The following is a 12,157-nucleotide window of genomic DNA, read 5'->3' on the forward strand; positions in this document are numbered from 1 at the left end:
CTCAATTACATGTTTCTCAGTTACATCCGAGTGGGTAATAATATGCAGACCTGTCACAACAGGTAAACCACGCTGTCAATCCCTGTAGGCGGCAGGCCAGCCGAAACCGGCACGTCTCTTCCATCTCCCGGTGATCTACATGGGCTGAGGTTACAGTAGGAATGTGACTGTCAAAAGACCCGAGACAACCACGCCGATCATAGTTCTTCTCTCTCTTCTCTGCTTAATTGACTTTTTTTTCTTTTCTTTTCATTTCTTTTTTTCGCTCCCGTATCTTGTCGAATTGGTATATGCAACGTGTACACGAGAATGCCGCAAACTGGGAACCAGACGAGCTTGTACAACAAGCTCGTCATTACTTTTGTCGCAATCGGCGGAACTGTGAGTTTGGCCCCTCGTATTCACGTTTAATTACAATTTAATCTCAGTAACTCTATTTGTGACTTGCTAACATCAACTCACAGACATATGGATATGCAGCGTCCATCATCGGAAGCACAATCGGCCAACCGGGCTGGTACCAGTTCTTCAATCTTCCTGCCGATGGTGAACCAGGCTACGATACTATAACGACACCGGCGATCGCGACGGCCAATGGACTCTTTTCCGCTGGCGGCGCGTTTGCGTGTCTGGTGCTTATGTGGGCTTGTGATTACTATGGACGGTTGAGGAGTATTCAGTTTGGATGCGCTTTGGGGATACTTGGTGGTGTTCTTCAGTGCGCGGCTCAGAACCTTGCGTGAGTACCCACTCCATTAAACGCTGTCGCAAGTCAAAGCTAATGGTGTTTTAGTATGTTCCAGGCTGGAAGATGGATCATGGGCATGTGCGTTGGTCTAATGGCTACCGTTACACCAATGTATCTCTCCGAAATGTCAAGTCCCCTGGCACGTGGCTGGCTCGTTGGTCATCACGCTATCTTTCTCGTCTTCGGCTACATGCTGTCCTCTTGGATTGGCTTCGCAGTTTACTTCTCCAAGAATCTCGAGTTCGGCTGGCGCTTCCCATTAGCCTTCCAAGTCTTCCCTCCGCTGGTCTTGCTTCTTGGCTCACCTTGGATCCCTCGCTCGCCGAGATGGCTCATGTCCAAGGGCCATCGTGAAGAAGCGTGGTCTGTTCTCGTTCGTCTTCGCAGGTCGGCCAATGATCCTGAGGATCTTGTTGCCAAAGAGGAGTACTACCAGATTGAGAAGCAGCTTGAGCTTGATGCCAAGAAGCTTGAGGCTTATGGGGGAAGTCCATGGAGGGCTGTCTTCCAGAAGAAGAGTTATCGCAAGCGTATGCTCATTGGGTTCATGACTCAATGGGGAGCAGAGTTTGGAGGTCCTCTCATTATCGTAAGTGCTAATCTCTCCACTCAGCATCATGACTAACAAGAGCAAGAACAACTATGCAGTCATCCTGTATACTAGTTTAGGCCAAACTGGATACATGCCGCTTCTGTTGTCGGCCTTATGGCTAACTACAGCCGGACTGATCTACAACCCTGGTGGTGCTTGGCTACATGACAAGGTCAACTCTCGCCGTAAGATGTACATGACTGGCTTCATCGGTATTGTCATTACCACTTCGATCTACTGCGCCATGATCTCGCTGTATGCTGGTACAGATAATAAGGCTGGAAATGGCATCGGCGTACTGTTCATGTTCTTGTACCTCGCCTTTCAAGGCACCTTCTGTAACACAACCATGTACCTTTACGTCTCAGAGATCTTCCCAACTGAGATCCGATCCATTGGTATTGGTTGGTCTTTATTTGGACAATTTGCTGGTAAGTCCCCTCTTATCTCACTAAACGAGGACCATACTAACATGTCCAGCTACTATCATTCTTCTCCAGACAGCGCCTATCGGGTTTAATGCTGTCGGATGGAAATATTTCCTCCTCGTTATCTGCTGGAGTGTTCTATTCATCCCCGCCATTTACTTCTTTTGGCCTGAGACTGCTAGACTTTCTTTGGAAGAGATTGGTAAGCAGTTTGGCGATGAAGTCGCCGTGCATATCACAGATGCGACAGATGAAGAGCGCGCGGCGATTGATAGGCAATTGATGGGCGAGATACATGGTGACAACAAGGCACCCGGTAACGCTACGAATGAGATTCCATCCAGCAACAGTAGCCAGTACATCGCGACCAAGCAGTAAGCTGGCGAATGTCTGTCACATGCCAAACGGGGTCTGAGGTCCTGTGAGGAATGGGTACCGTTGGGATAGTATTAAAAGGCCAGCAGGCCATTCATTACACATTTTTAGAGTTATGCACAGTGATTTTCATGATTGTAATTGAGTGAATGCATAAATTGAAACGCGACAGAAGAGCCAGGCGCAACGACAACTTCACATGAGGCTCTCATGCCAAGGCACAATCGAGCAACCCTTTCCTCTCCCCCGGAATTCCCAGCGCCGCATCGTCAAACCGAAAATGTCAGTGCTTAATCTCACCACATTGAGGATCAGCAGAACCACGTCAATCAGTTCATCAGCAGCTTGCCCCCGCCCAATTTTTGGAGCCATACGCGGCAAATGTGACGAGCGCTGGGGTTACAGCACTAATGCCGAGCATTCACATGTTCACCAACATCCAAAGGAATCAGACCCTGGCAACTTGATCGACAAGCTGCATAGGGGCTCCCGGGGTCCTAAGTGTCTCTTGTCCCATTCAGCGCGGGATGTGCCGGACAATTCACTGCATCGTTCTCTCAGTTAACGAGTAAGGTGACTAGATTGCCCTCCCTCCATCAACATCCAGATTAACACCAGTGATAAACGAAGCCTCCTCACTCGCCAAAAACACCGCTGCTTTAGTAACATCCCTGATCTCCCCCATCCTTCCAAGCGGAACATTCCCCAGCGCCTTCTGAACCTCTGGCGTGATCTCTTTCCCAATAAATGTTGGAAGAAGACCAGTCATAGTCGCCAAGGGACAAATGGAGTTGACGCGTATTCCATCCGGACCATATTCCGCTGCAAGACCCATGGTCGCCTGTACCTTGGCATTAGCTTTGCGTGATATGGGTCGATCTGACTTGATTTACGTTTGTGATTGCTCCTTTGGATGCGTTGTACCATACCAAGCCTGGGCGAGGTCGATGAGCGCCTACAGAGGCGATGTTGATCATTGAGCCTTTTGAGCCTTGCTTTTTGACCTGGGTTGTGAAGGCGTTGCTGCCGAGGAAGACGCTCTTGACGTTGACGCTCATTACCTTGTCGAATTCTTCTTCAGTGACTAGGTTGGTGCTCTGCCAACTGTCAGTTTCACTTCCATAGTTGAGCCTCAATCTACTTACCTTGTTCTCATAGCTTGTACCGGCATTATTGACCAGAATGTCAAGATGTCCCCAAAGCTGAACGGCTTTATCAACAGCGCTCTGCCAATCCGCTGCTTTGGTGACGTTCATGGTCTGAAACTCGAAGGATTCAGACGTCGCAGCTACTTTTTGGCCTACTGCTTCGTTGATGTCGCAGATGAGGACCTTGGCGCCCTCTTCAGCGAAGTGCTCAGCGATGCCTTGACCAAAGCCAGAAGCGGCGCCTGTTTCTGTCTCAGCAGTGGTCAGAGATGCGATGAGGGGTAAATACCTGTAACAATAGCGACTTTACCATCTAAACGACCCATGATTGCTGTTTAGTAGCTGTAAACTCGTCTGAACATCGAGAAGCGACTGAAGCGACGTGATACATATACCTGCCCCTCACGTTCGTCGTTGTCTGGAGAATTGATTCCCTACCACGATGGGTAACCCAGAAAGGGTGCAGATCTTAACTATGTACGGCAGGTGGCTTGAACTCTAGGCATCTGCAGCGATGAGCCGACTCGCTGATTGTGTTGGTGGTCGAGAAGCGGGGAATTCTGCAATGACCATTACTAACCGGGTTCTTACGTGCATACCCTGAAGACAAAGCATATGACGAGAATAACCAACAGCTTTCATAGAACTTGTCCCATTTTACTGAAGATCTCATTTCAATTTTGAGAACACAAAGGAGACTGTTGCTCAGGCCGTTTGACTCATTCCTCTGCCACACCACTATCGCCCAAGATCGACAACTCATCAACCTGAGAGCAAAATGGCTTACTCGTTGCCTTTCAAGGTAAGCATGTGTAGTAAGACCAGATGAACTCAGCTAACTAGCACAAGCTCAATCGTTCTGACCTTCTCATCACCGACTCTTACATCCAAGGCCAAACCAAACCCGCCCTCTCCGGTTCAACCTTCGACGTAATCGGTATGCTCCCCCCATATCACAACATCTAACCGATCTTACACAGCATCTAGATCCCGGAACCAATAAACCATGGACAAAAGTCACCAACAACTCAGCCGATGACGTCGACGCAACCGTCCGCGTCGCACACAATGCATTCCAATCTTTCAAGAAAACCTCCCCTCGAGCACGTGCCCAATGGCTTCTCAAATGGGACGCCCTCATCCGCGAGCACAAAGCCGATTTAGCCACGCTTTTGGTGTATGAGACGGGAAAACCATATGTCGAGGCAATCGGGGAGATGGATTATTCTTTGACGTTCGTATCATGGTTTGCGGGCGAGGCAGAGCGGATCCAAGGAACTTGTTTCGCCCCGTCTGCGCCAGATAGACGAGTAGTCACCATCAAGCAGCCACTCGGTGTCGCCGTCGCGTTGGTGCCGTGGAACTTTCCCGTTGCTATGGTTCTGAGAAAGGCTGCTGCTGCGTTGGCGGCTGGTTGTACGATGGTGGTTAAGCCATCGCCTGAAACGCCGGTTACTGCTATGGCTTTGGCCAAGTTGGCCAGTGAGGCTGGATTTCCAGACGGCGTTCTGAATGTCTTGCCGACAAGCTTGGAAAACACGCCTTCGCTTAGTCAAGCTCTTTGCAAGCATGATTTAGTTAAGAAGGTTACCTTTACAGGATCAACACGCGTTGGGACTCTGGTTGCGAACCACTGCAGTTTGGGTCTCAAGAAAGTGGTTCTGGAGCTAGGCGGTAATTGCCCTTGTCTTATCTTCGATGATGCAGACATCGAAGCAGCTTTGCGCGAACTCGTCGGCCTCAAATGGCGTCATGCTGGTCAAGCTTGCGTTACAGTCAATCGCTTCCTTGTGCAGTCTGGGGTATATGACAAGTTCCTTCAGCGCTTCGTTGAAGAGACTGCCAAGTATGTCATCGGCCACGGCGCTGCTGAAGGAACTACCCTCGGACCTGTCACGAAGCCCGAAAGTTTGGATCGAGCTGAGCGACTTATTAAAGATGCTGTTTCGAAAGGTGCTCGAATTGTCACTGGAGGCAATCGTGTTTCTCCCAAGGGAGGCGAAGGTGGTTATTTCTTCGAGCCGACGATTCTCGCTGATATGTCGCATGACACTCTGATCTCCTGCGAAGAGTGTTTTGCGCCGATCGCTGCTTTCTATAAATTCGAGACGGAAGAGGAGGCGGTTCAAGCGGCTAATGATACACCGATGGGTCTTGCTAGTTATGCTTTTACCAAGAACGCGGATCGGATCTGGCGAATGCTTGAGAATCTTGAGGCTGGAATGATAGCTCTCAACACCGGTGATTATTCTGCTTGGATCTTGATGATGTGTGCTGACGAGATACTAGGCAATTCTTCTGCGGCCGAGTCACCATTTGGAGGGATCAAGATGTCAGGTTATGGAAAGGAAGCTGGGAAGGACGTGGCTGTGAGCGAATACATGATCTCCAAGACGGGTACTATTACAGTCGATGGACTTGTTTAGTTGATCAACTTTGGTCTTTCTAGTGAAGGCTGGCGATGTCTGACATCTGTTCACCTGGTGAGCAAGGTGGTGTCAATTGTGAGACCAAAGGATTTTCGAATATCTATTTACAACGTGCTACTCTCTGGGCCAATAGTAGTGGAATTTTGGTAACATCCTGACATGGCTCAGGAGATGAGTGGTGACATTCTCTGGAGCTTTTGAGGCAGTGGGACTGGAGAGTAACTTGATATGGACTAGAGCTGACACGACACGGAAATCCGTTTGCTTCTCCAGCACAGACCGATTAATTTCTTATCTCAAATCCATCTTCTTCAATTACTTCAACTTCTTTTTCTACTATTGAGCAATTTTGTTTGACTTGGCTGTTCAAAATGGAGATAATACCCGTTTCATGGAGTGACCAGCCCAACCCAATCCCTAATCTCCGCACCCGAACTTTCTTCATTACAGACCATCCTCTCGACGAGCAAATCCTCAAAAACGGTCTAAATAAACTGATCAGAAATCACTGGCGAAAACTAGGCGCGCGTCTTTTCCCATCGCATGGAGATACACGCCTAGAATACCGTCTACCGCATGCTTTCCCAGATGACTATGAGCTCTTCAAATGGTCCTCCGTTAGCGCTGGTTATTCCTATGGCGAGACTTATGAATTGTCGAAGATTCTGTATCCAGGCGATGGTGTAGCCTTTTTATCAAATATGGAGACAATTGACGCGCGGTTGAGGCCGCAGGACTGGCCATATGAACGAAAAGACGAGCCGCCTAATTCGCCGTTGTTGTATGTCCACTTAACCAAGTTTTCGGATGGAGCTGTTCTTGCTATGAGCGTTCCGCATGTCTTTGCTGATCAAGGTGGCTTGGCCAATATCGTCAAGGCGTGGCTTGCTGTTATCGAGGGCAAAACACCACCAGGAATGACAGGTTACAAGGATGATGTACTGGAAGGTGAAAAGCTCTCCAACGGTGATGTCAATCAGGATGAACGGATTGGACGGATGCGCATCCGCAGCAAGAAAGACCAGACGTTGGTGATTGGAAGAATTGCTCTGGACCTGGTGAAAGACAGGAAGGAGGAGTCTAGACTCGTTTTTCTACCAATACAAGTGGTACAAAGTTTGAGAGACAAGGCGAGAGAGCGCTTGGATGGAAAACACATTTTGGCGAATGAGATCAGCAACGGTGATATCATTACCGCAATCTTCACAAAGGTAGATTATCAACGACTCAAACTCAAGTCTGCCATGCTAAAGACGCCGAATAGCTTGCCAGGATCAATTCCGAGTCCAAGTACGATGTTTCGCTTTCCTCAACCATCAACTGTAGGTCCATCTAGCCATCCAAGAAATCAGCTAACAAATTAGTACGAGATCGCATTCCCGAACTTCAAGGCGAAAAGGGTGAAGGATTTGTTCATAACGCCGTACACTATGCAACAGCCAACTTCGCAATCAAGCCCTCAACAGGGCTAGACGACATTGCTCTCCAGAACCGAAGAGCCGTCAACAAAGCCCTAGAGGAATCGGATATCAAAGCTGGAGTTCGCACTCTCCGTGAGCTCGCTAAGGCGAACCAAGTCATGCTTATCTGCGAACCTCACCATAAGCTCTACAGCTCTTCAAACTGGAGTGGTTCATGGCATGGAATAGACTTTACAAAAGCAGCGCCTAAGTCATATGACTTGTCAAGCCATAGGAAAGAGATGGTTGTTCTTGGTCAGAGCAAGACGCTAAAAGCACCGATGAGATGTAAGTGCACTGTCATGTTGAGGTGTAAGATACTGACTGGTTGATAGACCGCGTTGTGATTATGTGTCGAACAAGTGAAGGATTCTGGTGCGACTTTGCTGCGCCAGTCGAGACCATGGCCTTGGTCGATAAGTTTATTAGGTGGGATCCTTCGCTGGGAATTCTTTTAGAGGAGATGGAATCTTATGGCACTTCCAAGAGTCGAAGAGCGTTCAAGTCAAACTGCGGAGTCCCGTGATCATTGTCATTTGCTTTTATGCTGCAAGCAAAAAGGGGTTCTCGGTCAGAACAATAGCTGATCTCTCAGTCAAAGGTTTCATCTCAAGTATCAGGGAAGATAAGCATGTATTGCCTATACAAATTACTTTTTGTTCTTTGCATTCATGTTGGGTTTAAAACTTCTTTTAACCCCCAGCCTTATGTTACTACCATAGGTACTTAATTCTATAGTATAGCGTTTAACTCGGAGACGAAACTCAAGCTCACTGGAATCCATTTCCGTTTCTAGAGCTGAGTTAGGCTGAGCTGTTGCTGAGTGAGGGCCGAGCATTCCGGAGCCTGAGCTCAGGCGAGCTGAGTGAGGGGTTTGGTGAGAGCTTGAGGTGTAAAGGGGCTACTTTTAGGTTTATAGATTATAACTATGTGTTAGATCTAAGGTAGAGCTCTACATTTCGGGCCCCTTTATAGCAGTACCTCGTCAATAGTATCTGACTGCATTCCGTGTACAAGGCTCTCTGCTAGGAACGCGTCTCTACAGTTAAATCTCCCTTGACCCAAGTTCCAGGACCACAAATAACTTCACTTGCGGGCTAAGCTTGATCTGAGGTGCTCAATAAATAGGCTCATTTTTGGGATCGCATACTGCTGTAAGGACCTCCTGTGGGGACTAGATCTGGGACCACATCCCTGTTATAAGCCCCAGTTGGGTTTTCCTACATCGAGGAATCTGACCTGCGTGAACCTATATACTGGGAGATCTTTGTATTTGACGCAGTCACTGCTTAGAACGTTTTTTTCTCTCTTTTTTCATCCTTTTTTTTATTTTTATAATAATCTGACTTAACGACAATTAGGCACTATATGCGAGGAAAGGCTCCTTTGAAAAGGATGGGTACGGCCTTTTGTTAATTTCTTTAACTAATTTTTAGTAGCTAGCCTGCCGCAACTGTAATGTGAGATAGTACTCCATGCTTGATGAATGAAGCAAGGTGCATGGATATGCTCGCATGATTATTGGTCCTTGTGTCTTCTTCAACCGGCTCCGATACCTGCGTCTGCAGAGTAGCAGAGTAGCCATGCGCCATATCTCCTGTCATCCATTAGTACATATTTCATTGCATTCGTCGCTAAATCTCTGGTACGCATCCTAGTGCGGCAGATATCCGACTCGCCTTAGAGCTAGTCTGGGATATAAAACCTTAAACCATAAAGGTGTAGCAGCCTTAGAAGGTAGTAGCGAGAAGGAATTAGCTGGTACTTTTAATGATTATCAACAGGAATTGAGTTTATATTTAAGAAGATAAAGCTTTTAACTAAGATATATCAAGAGTATCTCGAGAGGAATATTTAGGTAAACTCTAACGGCAAAGAAAGAAGTAGCGATAGGTTGCATTACTTTCGGAGCGACTAGAGAGGGGAAAGATCGTATAATGCCTAAATATGGCCCTTACTAAAGTAAGAAGGCATAAATACATCATGTAAATCCTGACTAGTTGAGGAATTTGGATTTCACCACTGTGTCCTTGATTCGCTTCTAGCTTCCCCGAAGTCTGCCTCGCCTGGGCATGATGCATGAGCTTAGGGTTCATGTATCTCTTCTATGTGGTCTACGGATCATAGTGTATCAGTAAGAAGTTGTCATAAAGAGTGACTTTGATTCCTTTTAGCCCGAGATGCTCCTAGAGGCCTATGTTAAACCCTATTCCAACCTATTTTGATAATTCTGCACCGGGGCAGACAACGGATCAGACACCACTTCTGGTTCCTGAACTGGAGCCCCGTTCTGTGAGAATTCCGGAAAATCCGTGTTCTCATACAAATGGAGTGGCGGATCAACCGGCCGCCGTATTCCACTTCCATGCACCGGCACCGGCTGGGCTGGGGGTGCGACGCCATCTGTCATCTCGACCCTGTGGCTGAACAGTTGCTCTGTCTCAATGCCTTCCCACCCTGTGTAAATGGTTTCGTGACAAAGGACAAGCCCTCCGCGACGGCTCCTGGCAACAGCCTCACCAGCTGGAAGGTCACTGCCGCTACCAAACTTTTGCCTATATTCAGAGTACTTAGCCGGACCGAAGTCAGGCTCACACAAGTAGACGAACTTGCTGCGACCGGTCTGGCACTTATATTTGGCCACAACTATGAAGCCCAGAAACCAAAGCGTCGAAAATGCCAGTACGCACCACGAAATGAGCGGCACCACCCACCAGGCGAGGGATTTGTGGTTGAAAAGCTTTGATGGCGGGACCCAGCCCGTGATGATTGGGTAGAGATTCCCAACAAGATATAGGCAACCGCAAGATATGCTTAACTTCGGATTCACCGACCCCTGAGTCATCTGGGCCCAGCTTCTTTTTACGGGCCCCTGATTCGGGACTTCATGGTATCGAAGCGTCAGAGCTGGTTGCGTTGTCGGGGGACCACGGAAATGCAGAATCAGGATGCCGAGGGCAAGCAAGAAGCCGAACCATGCCGATGTCAAATAAGCAATAAGTCCAGAAAGAACGGAGTAGGCATTGCTTGCCGAGGTGTTGTACGTGGCCAGGATGAGAACGATGCAGCTGGTAAGTGGAGGACGAGGGCGCCGACAGGCGTCTTCTCTCGATGGTTGGAAGGGTTGAGAAACTTGAAGAGGCGAACGCGTGGTTTTCGATTACCAACGACCTTCTGTGCATCATACCCCTGCGTCTCAAGGACGCCCCGGTGCCCGTTCTCCATGGGCTGGGTCTTCGATTTGCGCTCTCCTCCTTCAAGCCACATAAGGAATCTGCCAAAACTGACGTCTCTGTTCATCGCGAAATAGCTCGTAAAAGGCAGGAAACCTTGCTTGGCAATCTCTTGCTTCATTCGTGCCGCCGTGTATGTCATGACAACAATATTGCCGAATGCTGAGATGGCCAGGAATGCATTGATGGCGCGCTTGATTTCATAGCGCTTCGGGTTGGTACTGGTGTCTTCAGGATAAGCGTTGAATATGATATAAAAAAACTCCTGTGCCACGTTTTCCCTCTCCTGGACATCTGTCGGGACGATTATCATCTGTGATGGACATGAGTTAGTCTTGGATGCCATGGAGAATTCGGAGACAGCCAGTCCAGAGGTCTTACATAGCAGATGTTGACGGCCATGTACAATGCCGACACAAGGCCAACACCCCACCACATGGATCGAGGATAAGTCTTTCGCGGGTGCTTGATCTCTCCTAGAACCTTTCACCAGTGTCAGTCTTTTCTGGAATCTCTCGGGGCGAACGCAAGTTGTAATCCACTCACATAATTTGGCTGGTCGAACCCTGAAAAGGCGAAGACTAGTTCAATAAGTTAGGGATGCTCCTTACGGGGGGACAAACTCTACTACTTACTGATAGATAGGAGCTTCAGCGTAAGTCCTTTATTGCGATTTATCTACAAACGCGCGTGACATTGTCTCAGTTTCCTCCAAGCAGGCGCATCAAAGGTCTTCATCTCATCCCGTAAGGCCCACCAGCAACCGCCCAAGTGGCAATGATCATGAAGATCAACATCAAGACCTTGATTAAGGCAAGGAGATTGTTGAGAAGGATGCCGCCACGACGAGAGAAGGCATGGATCCAACATGGAAATATCGCAATGACGATGGCGATGCCGCGAATGGTGCCTTCGCTGAGATCACCAGCGTCTATTTCCGGATTCGCAGCCTCCACGAGGCGTAGAGCGCAATTGATACAATTGCCGGCCATATTTCCAATACAAATGAAGCTGATACCATACAGGACACCGCTGAGCATCACTATGCCTTTCTTGTACCGTGGCCATGGGAAAACGTATTGGAGATAGTGGAGGTTGCCTCCCGATCGCGGGACCGACTGCTCGACACCGTCGATTACATATCGCGGGATATTCAGCCCATACTCTATGTAAACGTGAGCTCCAGCGAGGGCATAGACGCAGCCGCAGAGCCAGAAGAGAATTGCGATGCCCGGGCTCCGGACACCTAGCATCACCGTCTTTGGGCTATCGAAGATTCCGGTCCCTGCTCAGCAGTCTGGGCTTAGCATTGTCCTTGAAAGCCACCTTCATATCCGCCAGAAACCATGTAGTAACATACCTATCATACGGTTTATCACTAGGCTCATGACGTCGACATATGTAAGTCGAAAGGGCTCCGTTGGAGCCCGCGTGACGAAGTGGTTTTTGTTGATTGGCATCTGTGTCAACCGCCATAGGAGACTTCCCTCGTTGGGATTGACCTCATTTAGCGGCTCACGGGAGTGGCCGCTATGCTCGGTAGGCTGTGTGTCATCCATGGTTGGTCAAATCGGGAGGACTTCAGCGAGTGCAAAGAACGAGAGGCGCGACTTGAGCATTCAAGCTGAATCTGACAGGACCAGGGAGACGATTCTTACAACCATTCAGGCTGGGAAAATGTGTAGGTTAGTTTTTCGAGGGGACGCGTCACATAATAAATACTTAACAATGAGTTGAACGGCCC

General features: G+C 48.5%; 5 protein-coding genes across 9 annotated transcripts; 3 read left to right on the forward strand and 2 right to left on the reverse strand.

The window, feature by feature from the left end:
- Positions 1–178: 178 nt before the first annotated feature.
- Positions 179–2,389, forward strand: FOXG_11784 (uncharacterized protein). Its single transcript, XM_018391513.1, has 5 exons — positions 179–381; positions 465–739; positions 794–1,337; positions 1,384–1,771; positions 1,821–2,389. Exons 1-5 carry the CDS (start codon positions 310–312, stop codon positions 2,144–2,146), a joined length of 1,605 nt encoding a protein of 534 aa, XP_018250172.1. The 5' UTR covers positions 179–309; the 3' UTR covers positions 2,147–2,389.
- On the reverse strand, positions 2,375–3,760 carry FOXG_11785 (uncharacterized protein). Of its 3 annotated transcripts, XM_018391514.1 has the most exons (4): positions 3,581–3,760; positions 3,289–3,533; positions 3,037–3,240; positions 2,375–2,984 (listed from the first exon to the last, which is right to left on the reverse strand). In XM_018391514.1, exons 1-4 carry the CDS (start codon positions 3,615–3,617, stop codon positions 2,721–2,723), a joined length of 750 nt encoding a protein of 249 aa, XP_018250173.1. In that variant the 5' UTR covers positions 3,618–3,760; the 3' UTR covers positions 2,375–2,720. The 3 variants fall into 3 exon arrangements, with proteins under 3 accessions (XP_018250173.1, XP_018250175.1, XP_018250174.1); XM_018391516.1 differs by having other exon boundaries at positions 2,375–3,240; XM_018391515.1 differs by having other exon boundaries at positions 3,289–3,760.
- Positions 3,761–3,886: 126 nt separating this feature from the next.
- FOXG_11786 (succinate-semialdehyde dehydrogenase) lies at positions 3,887–6,020 on the forward strand. 3 transcript variants are annotated; one of them, XM_018391518.1, is made up of 4 exons: positions 3,887–4,093; positions 4,141–4,228; positions 4,279–5,532; positions 5,581–6,020. In XM_018391518.1, exons 1-4 carry the CDS (start codon positions 4,070–4,072, stop codon positions 5,715–5,717), a joined length of 1,503 nt encoding a protein of 500 aa, XP_018250177.1. In that variant the 5' UTR covers positions 3,887–4,069; the 3' UTR covers positions 5,718–6,020. The 3 variants fall into 3 exon arrangements, with proteins under 3 accessions (XP_018250177.1, XP_018250176.1, XP_018250178.1); XM_018391517.1 differs by having other exon boundaries at positions 3,909–4,093; positions 4,279–5,983; XM_018391519.1 differs by having other exon boundaries at positions 3,909–4,093; positions 4,141–5,983.
- Positions 6,021–6,091: 71 nt separating this feature from the next.
- Positions 6,092–7,914, forward strand: FOXG_11787 (uncharacterized protein; the record flags this gene model as incomplete). The annotated part of the gene is made up of 4 exons (XM_018391520.1): positions 6,092–6,931; positions 6,985–7,042; positions 7,085–7,468; positions 7,516–7,914. The coding sequence occupies 4 exons, from the start codon at positions 6,092–6,094 to the stop codon at positions 7,704–7,706; spliced, it is 1,473 nt and encodes a 490-aa protein (XP_018250179.1). The 3' UTR covers positions 7,707–7,914.
- A 2,251-nt stretch (positions 7,915–10,165) lies between these two features.
- Positions 10,166–11,972, reverse strand: FOXG_11788 (uncharacterized protein; the record flags this gene model as incomplete). The annotated part of the gene is made up of 5 exons (XM_018391521.1): positions 10,166–10,726; positions 10,795–10,896; positions 10,960–10,994; positions 11,171–11,698; positions 11,774–11,972. 5 exons carry the CDS (start codon positions 11,970–11,972, stop codon positions 10,166–10,168), a joined length of 1,425 nt encoding a protein of 474 aa, XP_018250180.1.
- Positions 11,973–12,157: the final 185 nt, after the last annotated feature.

This window comes from Fusarium oxysporum, chromosome 10 (assembly GCF_000149955.1).
Source record: "Fusarium oxysporum f. sp. lycopersici 4287 chromosome 10, whole genome shotgun sequence".
In the NCBI taxonomy this organism is placed as follows: Eukaryota; Fungi; Ascomycota; class Sordariomycetes; order Hypocreales; family Nectriaceae; genus Fusarium; species Fusarium oxysporum.